The 18,560-nt window shown below is 44.3% G+C and overlaps 1 protein-coding gene across 2 annotated transcripts in view; it reads right to left on the bottom strand.

Moving 5' to 3' along the window:
• The window catches only part of LOC121614971 (solute carrier organic anion transporter family member 5A1-like), a 33,973-nt gene that overhangs the window by 7,229 nt on the left and 8,184 nt on the right, over positions 1-18,560 (bottom strand). For both annotated transcript variants that reach the window (XR_006007245.1, XM_041949081.1), the window contains exons 2-8: positions 10,294-10,426; positions 8,876-9,096; positions 8,564-8,728; positions 4,394-4,592; positions 856-1,015; positions 315-559; positions 26-90 (exon numbers count right to left, since the gene is read on the bottom strand). Coding sequence is in view for 1 of the 2 variants with exons in the window: in XM_041949081.1 (XP_041805015.1) it covers positions 26-90; positions 315-559; positions 856-1,015; positions 4,394-4,592; positions 8,564-8,728; positions 8,876-9,096; positions 10,294-10,426 (1,188 nt within the window). In the remaining variant the exon portion in view is untranslated. The remainder of the gene's footprint in view (positions 1-25; positions 91-314; positions 560-855; positions 1,016-4,393; positions 4,593-8,563; positions 8,729-8,875; positions 9,097-10,293; positions 10,427-18,560) is intronic.

Raw genomic sequence — 18,560 nt, 5'->3', positions numbered from 1 at the left:
GTTGTTTTCTGTTTAATCTTCTCACCGAGAGTCCTGAGGAGAACAAACTGCATTCCCAGAGCGAACGGCCTCTCCTGCTCCGCTACAGACCTGCAACACACAAACCCACACCGAGAGGTCAGGGCCGCCTTAAACCACGTCATCCAGGTGAGCAAAACCACCTTAAAAATTCCATTCACACAGCATCAAGTCTAACATGAGTGAACTGAATCCATGTGTAGGATTTTATTATTATAAAGAGGAGAGTGAATAGACAAGAACTGGGTCGATGAGTTTCTGGAGCTTTATGTTTGACGCATGCTCGAAGGTCATACCTGAGGGTGACGATGATGGCGGAGGGCTGGGCGCAGGCGGTGATGAGCGTGACGATGAAGAGGAAGATGAGGAAGGGGATGAGGGTGCTGCAGGTGCGGTCGCACTTTCCTGACACGGCGTAGCCGTTCTCGTTCAGGTAGGTCTTGACGATGACGAGCTGCAGCTGGTTGCTGCCCTGACCGCTGGACGACGGCGTGATGACCTGCCGGCTCTGGACGCAGGCGCAGTCCGAGTAGTTACGAATCTGGAAGGTAGTTATGGACGCGTGTGGAGTTTTAGTCACTCTGACCTCACTATCATAATTACGAAGACTGCCAGGCTCTACACTTTGACTTTTACTTGGATTAAAATACACTTTAACTCCTTGAAATCACAATTTTTCAATTCTGTCTGAAAAGCAGCAGCAACAACCTCCAGTTTTCAGACCAGTGTAGAGACATGACATGAGATTTGTTTGAACTTTTTAGAGTTTGGACACTGAAACCACAGATGTATAACTGCATTAGCTTGTGCAGGTTATTCACCATCCCCGTCTCTTACCCCGGTGCTGTCGTTGGCCACGCTGCTGCAGCCGGCCAGGCAGGGGTTAAAGTACGTGATGCCGTCGGAGCCGCAGACTGGAGCGTACTCATGGATTTTACAGCCGCAGTTCACATTACAGCCTCCGGTCAGGTTCCTCTGGGTCATGGTGAGAGTTGGTCTGCAGAGACAATATTCACAGCAGTTCTTTAGGCTCTGTATTTGTTTCTCTGCCTTGTTTCTTTTAATGGATTTGAAGGTCACGAGTAGCAAAGTGTAAAGAGTCAACTGGGGTTATTAGTTGCATAGGAGAGAGTCAAAAAGCTTCAAGCCTGTAGACATAAGAAACTGAGGTCAACTACAACTCCCAAGGTGCATTTCTTTAAGAAACATCCAATCAAAGAGCTAAATATTTCCCTGTGAGCTCAAGATTGCACATAACATTCTGGGTCATTTTTGGACAATAGCTTCGGATGGACCTTCTCCGTATGCAGCTGAGGCTCGTGGGTAACGGAGTGTGAGCTGTCCGTCATGGCAACCCGACAGAATAAACACGATTTCTCTCACAAAGTGGACAGAGTGAAAACTGGTGAACCTATAGGAGAGGCATGTCAAACTGATTCCATAAAGGGCCGTGTGGCTGCAGGTTTTCATTCCAACCAAGGAGGAGCACACCAGGCTGGAATCAATTAATCAACTGATCTCAGTCTTCAGCTGATAACTAAGTGATTCCTTGATGTTAATTGGTTGGGTCCCTTTATGGAATGAGTTTGACATGCCTGCTATAGGATGACTGAATAATTTCTAATGGCTGTGCTGCACAGCTACACATCACAGCATTCAGTTTTAACACTTGTCTATGCCACTGTCTGACCTGCAATTAGTACTGTGCTAAATTGTTACCCTGTAACATGTTCATATTTAGAACAGTTTGTGTGACATGAACAATTTTAACATATCGACATGTTGCGTCAGCTCAGGCTGACAGAAATAGTGCTGTTATGAACTGACTTACAGGACATTTTGATCTGCTGTAAAGGCTTTAAGAAAAGTCGGGATACATCATCTGCAGACCTGAAACATCTGCACCCAATTCAATGGTAATCCACAGCTGTTTAGGTGACTTCAAATGTACAAACATCCCAGCAACCAGCACTGCATGGCTAAAAACAAAATTAATGAACTGGACCAGGTGAAGTTTATCTCATATTGTTTAAATAAAAGTGCTTATTGTTCACTGTTAAGAAGAAAAAACGGCAAGAAATAAATAAGAAGGGACGGAAAGATGGACCAAAAAAAGGGGGAAATGGGTGAGGCAGAATAAAGAAGGGTTAGAAAGAGAAAGTAAAGCGATAGATGGAGACAGAAAGGAAAGAGACGATGATGAGGAGAGACAGATGTGGAAACAAGACGGAAAGACAAGAGACAAGGAGGAAGAGAGCTCCAAGATATGAGAGATTGGGGGAAAAGAGGGTAAAAAAGGAAGGAAAAAGGAGAGGATGAAGGAGAAAGGAAGTGTAGAAGACGCAGAAAGGTCGATGGATGAGAGAGGGGAATAAAGAACAGACACAGTAAGAGGATGTTAAAATGACAGAAAGAAGAGAGAAATTAAAGAGGAAACAACTAGATTTTATAAGCAGAGGTCAGGTGGAAGAGAGGAGGGACAGAGGGAAACAGAAAAGACCAGAGGGAGAAAAAAAAACAAAGGGCGATCAGCCAAAGATCTCCTCTTCCAAGCTGTCCTTGGACATTTTCCATCGTCGCCATGTAATCGCTCTCAGGGACGCTCCGTCCAGAAGAAAACGCCTCCGTTTACTGGCTCGCTATCTGCCATCCTGCACCGATCTGAGCACTCGCTTCCTCCCCGACACGGGCCACAGATGGGCCGATAAAAACTACCACTGACTCCGTCACAACAGGATATGACTTAATACGAGAAAGGCCAAACGGCAGTCAGCAAGCGGCTGTCCGATAGAAGTGAAGGTTTACTCCTGGAACTACTTTGTTTTCGACCAAACCTCAAAAATATTCAATCAACTATCGCACGTGACCGAGAACGGGAGCAAATCTTCACCTCTGAGCAGCTACCTGGCTAATGTCGGGTCAGACGGCGTGAAATGATCAGCGGCTGATTCATTTTCTGCCGATTCAGCCACTATTTGTTTCACCTCTAAAGAAAACCAGTTCCCAGTGAAAGTGTGGGTGAAACGTCGCGTTCAGGAGGCCGTTCCCGTCTTTCAGCTCACACTGCAGGACGCGCTGCAAAACATTACGCTTTGAGTAAATCTTACATTATATATTTTAGAATAACACACTAAATGCTATAATACTACAGAAATTAATGGAACAACTTTGATCGTTTTTTCTTCTTTCTGGGATTCAAGCCGGCAGCTCAGTTCTCTTCTCTAAACTCGGTATTTAACATGAAGCCTGGGGGTCCTATGACGCGTTTTGAAGTCTGACCAATTAAACACATTGTTGTCAGAGTTTTGTGATCAATGCTAATGGAAGACTTTGATCGAAGAATACGTATCAGAAGCCTGAAACCAGCCCTGTTCACAACCTTGATATTAACAGGTTGGGGAGAATGCCGCTCTTGTTTGGGGGTTTGAGAGAGACCATCCATCAGGCGACTACTGACGAGTGTCTTTAACTCAGGGGTCACCAACCTTTTTGAAACTAAGAGCTACTTCAAGGGCACTGAGTAATGCAAAGGGCTACCACTTTGATAATAATGTACTGAAGTGTCTCTCCACGTTGTGCCTCTTAGCCGTCGCCACAGTCACACCGCAGATGAGACACACACAGTTTTCTTTCACGTTAGTAGAAAAGAACTCTTCCTCCCATTCACTGTGAAAATGAAGTTTTCTTCCTTTTTTCTGCTGTTTTTGTGGGTAGAAAACACGTTCGTCTCCTCGTCTTTGCAGCGCTCATGAGCTCATCTCAGCAAAGCTGGTTTGTCATGCGCACTAGACCGACCTCCGACCCAGACTACGTCAGAGTTCCTATATTAAACTTTTTTTATGATATACATTTTTTTTTACATTTTTATGTATTCGTTTTTAAATTTACATCCCTGTAAATGTAATTCAAAAAGAATAGCAACACAATTAAATAAAATTTTAGACAGAGCTAATTCGTGATTAGTGCTATTTTTAGAACTGGCTTACGGGCGACTGATGTGGATGCTGCGGGCACCGGGTTGGTGACCCCTACTTTAACTGGATCAACACAACAGGTTTGGACAAGAGATGGAGAAACAGACTCTTTACGAGTTGGGGTGACGCTACAATGGCCACCGAGGCTCTTTCTCTTTCAGCCTCTCTCAGATTTCTGTTTGTCTCTGTGGGTGTTTTTTAACTCCCCCTTTGCCGTCTTTATCCTTTACTTCTGTTTGTTCTGCTTGTTCTCAGTCTTCCTTCTCTCCTTACTGCTCTGAGTGTGTTTCGGCCGTCTCCCTCCATCCCCCACAATCACATCGGCGACCGACCGCTCGACGCAGCGTAAATTTTCAACCCGCCACTTCCCAGAATGTCGCCCTCCCCGTTTCCCTCCTCACCCGGTGGTGTAGGGGATGTTGATCCCTCCCAGGTTGATGCTCTCGCAGCCCACGATGAACAGCGTGGAGAAGCAGAGCAGGGAGACTCCGCTGCAGATCATCGCCAGCTTGGCCGACTCGCGAGCTCCCAGCTTCAGCTTCTTGATGATGTAGCCTCCCAGGACGATGCCCACGCCGGCGCTGGGCACGATAATCACACCTGGGGCGAGGAGAAAGAACATTTTAAGAATTCATACTATACTTTCCGAACAAACATACAGTTTTTATTTGATGCATCTTACAGGGAGTCTAGCTAATCTTAAGAGGAAAATTATGGCACAGAAACTTGTATGTTGGAGTGTTAATAGGCAACCGTTCCATCATCGTTTTGGCTTCCTCTGAACCCTTTGCAGCCAAAAATCAATTGATGCAGCTTTATGATGAGGATGTCACTCACATGTATGACATCTTTCTAATGTTTAGTCTACCCTGATTGATATATATAAGCATCCTACAACATGGTTATCTCTGCTGCAAGCCTCGTCATTTGGACAAAGCAGCAGAGAAAGCTACCGCCTGGCCTTGTTCTGTAAGCCAGGCAGCTCATCGATAACTCTTCCACAGAGCTTACTTGAAAATTCTACTTTTACACACTGAATCGGCTGTAAATTGTATAACTGCTGTCTTTTCGGCCTTCACTATCTCTTCAATGAAAAGACAAATCGTACAGAAAACGCAGCGATCACAACAACAGCCTCCGCCGAGCAGCCCTGCATTACCATGACAGCACACATTTTTAGAGTGGGTGGCCCCCGAGGGGAGCGGAGCCTCTAACCCAGACAGAGTTAGTACGCTCTCTGTCGGTGTTAGATAATGTTGTGTCCTGCTCTGTGAAGTCAGTGTTTAGGACCATTATCAATCCAGTTTGCTGTTTCACCTGCAGTACATGTGCAGCGTCTCTTCAGGCGGTCTCCTACAGAGCAAGTTCTAGTTTGTGACATTTTCAAAATGCATGACGTTGGATTCATTGCTTCCCTTTTAAGATAAATGTTTAACTGTTACTCTGTGTGAGTGATGCCATGGGATTTGGACAGCTTTGGTTTCAGACATTTACAACGTTTGAGAGGATGCAATCTCCTGTTAACAATGGTTCCAAACCAATAGATGCTCAAAGAAGATTATTTCTCTCTGTAAGGGTGTTTTGTAATGTAAACACACAAGCAAGGCCAACGCTCTGTGGGACAAACAGGAGGATGGGTTTATTGTTCAGGGACACCAAATTAAGTGTTGGAGCTCCTTGGCTCAATGGAAAGTGAGGAATTTCTCTTTCCAGGAAAAGTCTGACTGGGTAAGACTTGTCCAATCAGAGACATGACAATCTGATGAGTCATCAGGCCGCTCATCTCCCTTTCATGAACCGAAAATGATGCATGAAGTGAAAATGATGCATGAAGACTCAAAGGCTGAGAATGGCTTTTCCCTGGCAGGTGGGTGCTAGTGCCTTGCTCCACCCATTCAGCTACCAAATCACAGGGACTTAAAGGATAACTTTCGTTTTTTACAACCTGGACCTTATTTGTAGCATTAAATACGACCATTTACTCACCCAGACAACTTTGGTGGCATTTGGAGTCGTTTTGAAGAAATTAGCCCCAGAGGAGCGGCGCGTATATCCGTATAATGCGAGTACTCGGGGCATCCATGCGCAGCCTCTATATAACGCATAATCTGCTGAAACTCGTTCATATTCCAATATTTTGTTATGATATGCTGGTGCTATTCCCCTCTGAGCCCGTGGTGGCATGTTATCAACATCCGGCGTCTCTAGACAACTACCTCTGACGTGGAAGATGTCATTACCGAACGCCGCGCGCTGCGAGCAGCCAGCCACAACACGGCTGACTCTGCGGCGGTCGGCTACGAATACGCAACCAAACGGGGTCACGTGACCTTCAAAAGTCCTCGAGCAGGTTTCCAGGGAATATCACCCACTATAGGCCTGAATAAAATGAAAATGCATTTGAGTGGCAGTTTCAATCACAGGCTTCACAGCCCACTCCACCTACAGCTGAGACAGTTACGCAACTTGACAATAAAACATTTCTGACATCAAAAGAGTCGAACAAAAGTAATAATGCAACTGTGACTAAAAGGTTTCCAAAACGAGATAAATGGAGATTGTGTTGGATGAAATGTGTTTGTTCTGTGTTTAAAAACTTGAGCCATCAATAACAGAGCGAGTGTGGAAGGTTCAGATGACTCACAGTACCTGCAAGTGTGACTAATGATGTGCTGCACTTTGACGCCAGCAAACATCATTTTCTCAAAAGGTGTCTTATTCTGTATTCTAACTCGTGAAAACTGCACACTACTTCTTTTAATGGTGGAGTCTCTCACTGTCCGTTAATCAAACCAATACAACTCTTTTGGTAGTGCGTGACAATTTTCCCATCAGCCTTAAACACATCATTTGCACGTATGACGTCTTCATACACTTTGTTTGAGAGGCAACAGAGTCTACCTCACTCAGGTACAAATACTGCTACTGACGGCTGGCCAGTTCAAAATAGACAACTGTGTTTCATGATAGTGAAATAATACAAATAGGTACTGTTTTAGCTTCTGTGTGTATGCAAACACTTCCATCAAACATATAGAGACAGCAAAGGCACCACACCAACTTCCAAATGTGGAAATACTTTCGCTACCAACAGCTACAGAACACCAAAATAGCCATCATCACTAGAAAAGGTCATCCGGTCTGAGCACAGCTTCCTGTTATCAGTGAGACGCCTCTGAGTGGCTCGCTATCTTTCTACACTCCTGACAGTCTGAGGATGTCTTTGACACAACGCTGCTGCCTGTCGTTTAACTCCTGTAACACACAGATCTGGTCTGTGGGACAATGGCTGCGTCCACAGAGACGTGAGCTTTTCTTTAATGAGGCTTGCAGTCGTGCTGGAGGCTCTGTGAGGCTCCTCTGTTGTGTCTTCTCCATGATGCAAAGATTAATAATCATCCTTTTCTGCAGTTTGAAGCATGCTGTCATCAGATTTTAAGACATCTCATTTTTTAATGGAGGTCTATGGTGAAAAAGCTTGAAAACGGGGAAAATTGGTAGCAAGGCCGACTCACCATGCCGTATTCAGCTCTGTTAATAAAATACTCGGACTCGGAGGGTTGAAGTGTTTCAGGAACCCCCTCCCCTCACATTGTGATTTTCAAAAACCAACAATCTCACATTCACACCCACTTCAAGCCATGATTGGTCAGAATATGCAGGTGACAAAGTAAGCATTGTTGACCCTTAACAGTCAAGCTCTTAGCATTCTTTACACGAGTACAATATGTTTGTGCACACTTTCTGTGAGGACGCCCGAGCGCAACGCTAACAATGGAGAGACGCTCTTATCCCAACATTTAAGTGATATCGCGTCTCTGTGACAGCCAGCTGTCAGCAAAACAACTCATATGATCTCCAACGAGGTCGGACCTCTTATGAACTGCTTTTTTTTTTTTTCAAGCATGACCGGAGCCTTAGCTCTACGCTGCCACACTTGGCCACGCTTTAATCAAACACAGATGTCACAAGACCAACAAAAGCATGCTAATGTGCTAGCCAGGTCATCGAGTATTGAGCGCAACTTTCAGCATGTTAGCATGTCAACATTAGCAGCTCTATTATACAGCTCACAATTAGCATTTTTAAATGGTTCATATGTAAAATTTAGCTTGTTAGCATATGTGTGTGAGCATGTAATGTATTAGCCCATATGCCTGTTTAAGCATGCATGTGCTTCAGCATGTGATTGTGTGTGTGTGTGTGTGTGTGTGTGTGTGTGTGTGTGTGTGTGTGTGTGCTGCACTCAGTGCTCCAGCTCTGCGTCCCAGGTGCCCCCTTCATTTGAAGACCAGCAGTTTCTTTATTATTAATGTGTGTTGGCTTGCTGCTCTGGGCCGACAGGATCTCCTGCTCTGCTCTAAGATAAAACAGCAGAGCTGAGCTGAACTGGCAGAAATTAAAGTCCTGGCTGTTGCATAAATATTCTGTCTGCATCCTGTCTGCGCTGCCGTAGAGACGTTAACGGGGAGTTCAGAGAAGAAGCCAGAGAATCAGTTTTGTCTTTAAGAAGCTCAAATTCCTCCCAAATTTGAGCGTTTTATGAGAAAAAAAAAAAAAAATCAGCTCACCGGTGTAGATGCTGGCGCTGGAGGCGGGGATGCCAAACTGAGACTCGATGAACTTGGGGATGAAGGTGATGAAGGCAGTGACTATGGCGCTCTCTGCCGTGTAGGACAGGCTGACGAATAAGAAGGTCACGTTGCTGAGGATCCTCACTGCTGCTTTGGGCAGGTCTGAAAGAGGAGAAGAATCTGTTCTGTTGTTCAGATATATGTAGAACAGCTGGACTCTAATTTCTGACTCCGCTATCAACTCTTTGGAGCTGACATCATCAGCGACATCAGCGGCCCTCGCCGACCTGTCGCACTCTTTTCTGGTACCTTTGATGTCTTTTCCAAAGCCCATGGACGAGGTGACCGTCTGGCTCTTGTTGTTGTTGCTCTTCTCCTTGAGGACGTCGTCGTCGCTCGACAGGTCGTCCAGGCTCAGCTTTTTCCTCCTCTTCTTCTTCTTGTGTCGGGGCGGCAGCTTCTTGGGGAAGGTGAACATGGGGAAGATGACCAGCAGCATGGCTACGGCACACAGCAGGAACCCGCTCCACCTAGACAGGCGAAGGCGGATTCAAACAAAGTGGCATCAAGAGGTGAATCCAGCTGCGTCAGGTTTGGATGGGACACTGTATTCTTGGCTCCATGCTACCAAAGACTGTCTGTCTGGAACTGGAATCATTTTATCTCTTTGCCTCATTATTGTACACATAATGAATAAATAAACTGTAGTCAGGCTTGGGCAAAATCACTTGTACACTCATCCATCCCATTCCTGCTATCACCACCTATAATTCATGTAGGAAGCTCGTGGCTGTTAGCTAGTGAGTCACTGGTTATGTTATGTTAGAGGATGGCATCACTGAGAGCTGTAAATAGATGACTAACTGCGTCTGGTACACTGCAGCAGATTCTCACCTGGATATAAGATCACAAAAACTTCACCTAAACAGCAAAAATACATCTTATGTAGAGTTTGGTGGGTTCTTGTAGTGCGAGGCTTCCTGTCTGCAGTATCACTTCAAATGTGGTTGATTGTCTTCGAAGGCTGCCGTCTTCTCTTCTTGATTCATGCTTAAGTTCAGTGTAACCAGATTCAGTAATCACACTTGAAATGAAAGGGATGAATGATTTTTTGGAAAGGGGAAGGTCTCTGTACATGTTATATTACCCTATCAAGTTTTAAGACATCCACCACTGCTGCCAAAACATTACAGGTGGAGTAAACAATGGAAAATAGCACATTTAACGCTGAGTAAAAATCCAAATTTCAGTCCAAAGTCAGCTGTTTGGTATCCAGCCTCAGTGCTGACCAAAATGTGTCCATCGAGCATGGCTGAGTGTCGAAAGGTGGCCTCACATCATCATGTCAGATTATTAGGATTGTTTACTACTTTGACCAGACATTTCCTGATCTAAATCTCTAAATTTTCCTAATCTACAGAAAGCCTTTTTGCTTTTTTTTGCATTTAACTTTTGTTATTTACCACTGATGAAGTGAGAAAACTGCTGCAGAAACCAGCAAAAGCATCTGGTTACTGTAGTGTTCATACAAACATTCCTCCAATAAGAGGAAACAATGTGATTGTTGGGGACTGTTTTCAGATGTGGATTGCACATTTGACCTATTGAGTGACTGAGCCAGTGTGTTCATGGTGATGAAGGAACATGGCGCCGGGTGCAGCTGTGCCACTCGCTAATGTGTTTCATGTGTGATGTGTTTCATCCCAAGGCAGCAAGATTGTTCTCACCAGTTGCCGATGAAGCGGGGGTCGCTTTGATCGATGTTGACAACGGTTTTGGGGTCCACGTAAAAGCCGATGAGGACTCCTCCCAGCAGGTAACCGGCGGCTGGACCCAGTGCTCCCATCACATACATGATGGCTGAGGAGAGGAGAGTGGAGACGAGATAAGCTGCAATAATCAATGCTGACCAAAGGGGAGCATAAAGACAATAAAACAAGCACATTCACCACATTTAAAGTTGAATTAAGTAAAACAACTGCTTTCATCCACATCCAGCAGATACATAGCAACATTATCATGTCCTTTCATTTCTGGTTTGGACTGGTTGAGCAGCTAAATGTTCCTCTTTCCTCACCAGCTAGTCTCTAACTCTATCCGTCTGCTGTTTGCTGCTTGGCAGGTAATGAACAGTGGGTTTATAGAGCTTTCTCTCTGTTGGAAAGAATGAAGCATAAAGATAAATACGCCATAAAACCAAAACTATGAGCTAACAGAGGTGAAAAGCCTCAATAGAGCTGCAGAGTGGCTGATATTTTTCAGATTCAGATAGCTTTACTTGTTGCTAAAGGCTGCTAACTGCTGCTAACTTATGCTTGCCTAGCTCAGTTAGGCATGCAGCTGGTGGTCCTGTTAGCTGACTCTGCCCTGATTGGACAGGAGTACAGGAGCATTGGACCACCAGGAGGAGGAGGTTTTCAGGCCCGGGACGGTGGGGATGCAGCGGGGATGCTGGTGGGAAATGGCGCAACAACGGGTACCGGAGCCGAGAGAGCAGCCAATCAACAGGCCGGATAGGAGTTAAAAAGATAAGCTATTTTTTGCGTTGCTGCACTTGCTTGACGTCTGGCTGTGTTAGCAAAGTTGACGACTTATATTTTTTGATCATAAGCAATGTAATCGTAGCAAATGCAGATGTACAGCTGTCCATACTTCCAGCTGTGCTGTAAAATACCAGTTAGGATAGACTCAAAATAACTGCCGGCCACCTGATAGACTGGCTGCTTGAGCCACTTCCAGTAATAAAACAGACTTTTTTAATTTAGACTTTTTACTCAGCAACGCATCTGTCTTGTCTTTTTTCCTGCAGACTAAAAAATGTGATCAGGAAGGAGAAGAGTGACTGTTCGACAGAACTATTTTAAGCCAGTTGTGTCACCCGGATCGCTTCCCCGGACTGTTTCTGTCTTATGAACGTGATTTTAGATAATTCGTCTCAGAGGAAGTATTGTATGTAAACTCCTGTGTCAAAGTTATTCAGTTTCCAAACTCTGTTCCTAACTTTAACCCTTATGTAACACTGAATCAAACTAATCTAGCATTAAGAGCAGGGTACAAAAGGCCATGTGTGTGGGTCATGTGTGCAGATCATATGACCGTGTAATAAGGGGTCTGCTTGAGGCTGAGAAAAAGATTTCTCCAATTACGGGGAATTAACATCTTAAAGTCTTTGGCTGAAGTTCAAAGCAAATGCAAAAATGCGGTGGCGTGACTTAAAAACTCAAAGCTGGGCCAGGCACTGGACCAGACTGAACGTTATCTAACTGTCATGGGAACTCACTGGGAGCTCTGGGTTCATGTCAGAAGTAGTTTCAGAGACGTCTCATGTAGAATTTTTAAGTACCAATGTTGTGCTTTTCAAAATAAAATTACAACTTGTTAGCGATGCATCAATAGCTATCGTGGCTGTCTAAAAATGTATCTTCACATTTGGGAAGCTGGAGACAGAGAATGATGGCCAGATTTACCTAATAAACATCTTAAACGATCAGTTTATTATTGGAATTGTCAACTGTCCAACATAGTCAACACTTAATATTAAGGAATAGAGTGCCCAATTGCAATTAATGAAAAGTAATCAATAAGTTTGACTCCCCGACATCCTTTGAAAACTCTCCTTTTCAGAGAAAATATGAAATTCTCCAGTTTTCAGACACCCTTCCCCATCACAAGCCATTCCACAAAATGCCAGCATCAGCGTGAACACTGCAGGTCCTCATCTGCAGATCTTCCCAGAAACATATTTTCCGAGCCTCCATCACATCTCTCCACTCAACTATTACATCATCTGACTGGGATATCCAGAGCCCGGGATGATACAGCATCAGGATTGAGGGCTTGGGCTTTCCAAGGGGACCCAGCAGCATTGAGGATAATCCCTTATCTAGCAGGAGAAGAGGGAAAACCCTCAGATGGCGAGCTGCCGCGTTACGCAACGTGATGCCGACCATCATCCGAGGGATAAAAGATGATCTGGCTGCAGGCGTGGAGACAATCGGGCACCTCTGACATGAGGATGTTATAGTTCCATTAAAATGCTGAGCAAGTTTTTCAGCAAATTTCCAAAAACGAAAATGTGAAGAAAACGAACCAATGACCTTTACTGGACCACTGAAGAAATCAAGGACAAGTCACTTTGACACATGACGGCTTTTCATTTCTGCTTTACATCTGAGGCTAATGCTAGCGCTAAAATGTGTCTGCAGCAACAAAACTTTGATAAATTGAATGTCAGATTTGTAAGCGTCGCCATTTATTCTGCCTGATATAAATCAGAAATTGTGTTAACACAGGGGTCACCAACCCGGTGCCCGCGGGCACCAGGTCGCCCGCAGCATCCACATCAGTCGCCCGTAAGCCAGTTCTAGAAATAGCACTAATCACGAATTAGCTCTGTCTAAAATTTTATTTAATTGTGTTGAATTACATTTACAGTGATGTAAATTTAAAAACGAATACATAAAAACGTAAAAAAAAATGTATATCATAAAAAAAGTTTAATATAGGAACTCTGACATAGTACAGGTCGGAGGTCGGTCTAGTGCGCATGACAAACCAGCTTTGCAGAGATGAGCTCGTGAGCGCTGCAAAGATGAGGAGACGAACGCGTTTTCTACCCACAAAAACAGCAGAAAAAAGGAAGAAAACTTTTTCTTTTTCACAGTGAATGGGAGGAAGAGTTCTTTTTTACTTTTAACGTGAAAGAAAACTGCGTGTGTCTCATCTGCGGTGCGACTGTGGCGACGGCTAAGCGGCACAACGTGGAGAGACACTTCAGTACATGTCACAAAAGCTAAAACTGCTAGTGGCTAGTAAAAATTTAAAAAGATTTCCTGCAAAATGTGGAAGTGATCGTTTGAAAATGAAACAATTGGATATTGCATATTGAAATGTATCTGTTTCCTATATTGTTTAATCATTCTGAATAACTATTGTGATGGATCATATGCGATCAGTGTCTTCACATAGAATATCATTAATAATAATATAAAATTAAAGGTAAACTGTGTAACTTTGTTATTTCAGAAGTTTATTATCAAAGTGGTAGCCCTTTGCATTACTCAGTGCCCTTGAAGTAGCTCTTAGTTTCAAAAAGGTTGGTGACCCCTGTGTTAACACATCATTTAACATCGAGGAACGTTTGTCCAAGAAGGCCTTTGTAAACTACTGTTCAAGTATCTGCACTTGAGGCATAAAAGCTCACTGACTGACTGACAGAGTCAGTGACAACAATCACCTGAAGATCAGTATCAGCACAACCAATCAGCTCGTGGTGACTACGATGCTTCAGATATGGACGCTGCTGCAGAGAAGCGACAAACTGTAAAAAGTGGAGGCTTCACACACATGCTGAACCTGCAGCTCAGAAGATCTTCACTATCAGCTCAGTTTCATGGTGGACGCCCAAGATTAGAGTTAGTGAATTTCTCCATTGTGAGATTAATAAAGTCTTATCTTACCAACTCAGCATCTGAGCAAATGTGAAACATGACCACAACCTGCCTCCTGTTCCTGAGTGACGCTGCGGAAAAACTGACAGAAAAGTGTCTCTGCAGAACATTATGATGTCACAGTGAGTTGACCTTTGATCTCCTAGATATAAAATGTCAGCTCTTCATCATTTTCTCTTATGATAAATTTGAGTGGAATTTTGTCTTTATTGGTGTATGAATTCTTGAGTTATGGCCAAGAATGTGTTGTGTGAGGTCCAGTGACCTTAGACTGGTCAGTTCGTCCGTGAGTCCAAGCGAATGTTTGAGCAAATTTGAGTTGGCCTCGCTGCTCTGCATTTCAACCTGTTTATTGAAAGCGGGCCGTGACTTTGATTCCTCCACGTCTTTATCCAGTAAAACCACCAATCCACAGCCTGAGGCCTGATACGGTCCGATCCTCCAGAGTTAGGCTCCCAGAAAAAAGATGCCATTTCAGAACGTGCTAATTTTACTTCTTAACATGGTGCAATACTGCGTAAACATTTGGGTGGAACGTGGAGCACTGGAACAATTAGTCGATCAATGGATTAGTCAACTGACAGAAAATGAAACCAGCAGCTTCCCTGATAGTCCATTAATAGTTTGAGTAACACTTAAAGATTCAAAAATGCCAAGTATTACCTCGTTCAAGCCTCTCAGGGGTGAAGACTCAATGCTCTTTTTATTTTAGAAATTTATCTTTGCGTTTTTGGATATTAGTTGGACAAAACAAGCAATTTGATCAAGACACCATAAGCTGTGAGACAATATGATTGCCATTTTTTTTTACTTTTTTCCCAACATTTTACAGAGACAAAATGATTAACCAAGAAAATAATCAGAAGTCCGTCGATAATGAAAGTAATCACTAGTTGCAGCTCCAATGATGTGTGGGAAATAGTCACAGCTCCACTGCTGGTCAGAAACCAGGTTCAAGTTAGTTTGATAAGCACCAGCTATCTGAGTGTGAGCTTTGTTTGCGGCTCGACTTGCCTCATCAATGGCTTTGATCAGACCGATCAGATGTAATGGGTTTTTTTTTTCCTAGTTTGACGTCCTCTACAACGTGCCCAGTGACTGATCCCAGAAGTCTCCCAGGTCCATTCTGCTCGATCACCTTCGCACATCACGCAGGTCATTAAAACTAATACAGGTCGAGTTTAGCACGCAGTCTGGCACGTTTCTCGACCGAGGCACTGCAGAACCGTAATCAACTAATCTGACGTAGTGACCATTTAAAAAGACATGGAGTGTATCCTGGTCCCTGCAGAACTGTCCTCCACAGTAACACAGCGTGCCTTTTAAAACAGTATGTTGCCTGTTATACAACAGATACATTCAGCCAAGCGGCCTGATCTGGTTTAAGACACATTCTGAACTGTGCTGTGAGTCATGTTTTACTGGCCGGTAGCTAATTAGCCATAATACTTAACATGATACTGTATGCGCACATAAATGAGATCTATAATAATAATTTATTGGTGAACACGCTGAACGCTGAACACATAGAATTAATACTCCAATATGTCATAATACCTCAACAGGGTTCCTCACATTGATTGACTGATTGATTGTTGGGCACTCCAGTGCTGCCAACGTGTTGCTTGATCACCATCACACACACAGAGAGTGTGCAGAGATCCCTCTCAGGTGCTGCTGCACTAACAACACGCATCGGCAGGCCTCAGCCTCTCTACAACCTGACTGCATGAGTCCGGACCTGCTGGGCCAGCGACACACACCACAACACGGCCGTAAAAGAGACTGATGGTAGCTGCAAATTAAAGGACAAGCTGTGTGAAATGATGTCATTTTAAAATGATTGTTATTTAAGGGGTTTCAACCAACAAGCTAAAAGCTTGTAAGCTTTCAATTCAATGAACGTAAATCAAAAACATAAATCAGGATCGGAGTTGCCAGGTTTTATGTGACGTTTCGTGAGGTCTTTGCCAGTTGATGGACGGGTTCATGCAAAAACTGCAGCTGCATTCTTCCGTCCGTGTGACGTAGAGACAGACGGACAGACGCAGCTGAGGACAGGCCGGACAGCGGGGAGATGAAAGAGGGGAGACACAATGAAATGTTGTGGGATGACAGCGTTGTCATGACAACCTGCTGACACAGCACTGTCTCGTTACAACTTCCCGACGGGCCGCCAGCACCGACATCAGACTCCCTGCCTCCGTGAAATCTGTGTTCGGGCTTCCTGCACTCTTTACAGTGTATCTGTGTGATAGAGACTGCTGGACAACATGGCTGTCAGTCCACAAGTACTAAAACCACTGAGTGACTGAAGGGACTCTGCATCGCAGTCCCATAAAGGAAGGGACTCAGTTCTAAACCGTAGCAGCAGAGGCTGGGATATCCTGACGTTTAGTAGATTCAACAGTAACACAGCTGTCCATCCGGCGAGAGACTATCCTTAGACGGATCTCGTCGATTTTGTCGGCGAGAGACCTGGCGTTAGTGAGGAAGAGACCGGGGAGAGCCAGTCAGTGAGGGCTAGCATGTAGCCTAGCACGCAAGCCGGCTCTCTTGCCACACTTTTGTTTACGGTGCCTCCTCCGTCTCCTTGGCAGCAGTGGGGGGATGGTGGTGGGCTCGGGGGTCCGCAGCAGCTCCGGTGGAATAAAGTGCAGTTTAGGGGGTGTGTGGAGTCCGAACCGTACTCCAAAGTTCAACAGTTCGGACCTGCTGAACTGTGTCAGAGCTTCCAGAAGAGAAGTAAAAGTGGAAACGAGTAAAAACAAACAAACAAAAACGGAAACACGGGAGCTACGAGCCGCTGCGTCTGCACGCGCCGCCATCTTGAATAAAGCTAGTACCATGTATGGTTGAGCTCCGAAAACACTCAATCTTCACTTCCCATAATGCAACTTGATAGTGTTCCTTCATTGGACCCTCTCTACAGTGTAAAGCTTCTCCAATCACAGAAGATACTACAGTATAGTTTTCACAGCGCCAAGTGTTACCGACTACGAGTAAAACTGTTGTACACAGTAGTTTTAAATTTAGTATTGTTCGACCATGCCGTTCCAGGAACTACGAGCCAGAGGAATTCCTTCGGTGCGTTCCCCTTTGGCTTTCAGACAACACATTTTTCAAAAAGCAGCAGTATTTGAGACACAATTTTCACACACTAAGAAACAACAACACAGAGTCATCCTGTTGTTCTTTTCACTGTGGCGTGATTCTGATATTTGATCCGAGTAATGCCATGAAGCAACTGACTGACTGGGCCTGTTGCAAACACTGGGATGTCTACGAGAATTTAAATAATGTTTTGTGGGATTGCCAAATGGCTGCACCACCCATGTTTGTAACATGCAACATGTTTGTAGAGTCTACAGGTGAGGTTTCAAAATGTTTAAAGGATAACTTTCGTTTTTTACAACCTGGACCTTATTTGTAGCATTAAATACGACCATTTACTCACCCAGACAGCTTTGGTGGCATTTGGAGTCGTTTTGAAGAAATTAGCCCCAGAGGAGCGGCACGTATATCCGTATAATGCGAGTACTCGGGACATCCATGCAGCCTCTATATAACGCATAATCTGCGGCGAAACTCGTTCATATTCCAATATTTTGTTATGATATGCTGGTGCTATTCCCCTCTGAGCCCGTGGTGGCATGTTATCAACATCCGGCGTCTCTAGACAACTACCTCTGACGTGGATGATGTCATTACCGAACGCCGGGCGCTGCGAGCAGCCAGCCACAACACGGCTAACTCTGCGGCGGTCGGCTACGAATACGCAATAACGAACCATAGCTGTGCCAAACTACAGCTAAACTAGCCGACCGCCGGCTCAGAGGGGAATAGCACCAGCATATCAGAACTAAATATTGGAATATGAACGAGTTTCGCTGCAGATTATGCGTTATATAGAGGCTGCGCATGGATGCCCCGAGTACTCGCATTATACGGATATACACGCCGCTCCTCTGGGGCTAATTTCTTCAAAACGACTCCAAATGCCACCAAAGTTGTCTGGGTGAGTAAATGGTCGTATTTGAGTGTTTCCTCACATGGTTCCTCAGTGCCCTGCCATGTCTCAGCACTGTGTGTGTGTGTGTGTGTGTGTGTGTGTATGAGTGTTTGTGTGAGCGCACGTGTGTATATATCTGGAAGTGGGATATTGTCTGTCATATTATGCTTTTATTCTCTCTGTTGTTGTATTCTTTTATCTTGTGAAGCACTTTGTGTTGCATTTTAAATGGATGAAAAGTGCTATATAAATAAAGTTTGATTTGATTTGATTTGATGATTTAATGCTACAAATAAGGTCCAGGTTGTAAAAAACGAAAGTTATCCTTTAAGGAACGTTTTTCCAGGTTTGTAGAAAGTTACCAAGCCAATGATTCACTTTGTACAACCCATACCAGCAAGGTGCAAGGTCCCAAAGTGATACAGCAGAACCAGCGGGCCAAAGCTTGAATTGAACAATCCTGACAAAGCTGATAAATGTTCATAACCACTTGTTAAATGTCAGTAAATTGGAAAAGAAATTAATGTTTTTT

This window comes from Chelmon rostratus, chromosome 12, assembly GCF_017976325.1.
Source record: "Chelmon rostratus isolate fCheRos1 chromosome 12, fCheRos1.pri, whole genome shotgun sequence".
Taxonomy (NCBI): Eukaryota; Metazoa; Chordata; class Actinopteri; order Chaetodontiformes; family Chaetodontidae; genus Chelmon; species Chelmon rostratus.
This window is presented reverse-complemented; position numbering and strand designations above follow the sequence as displayed.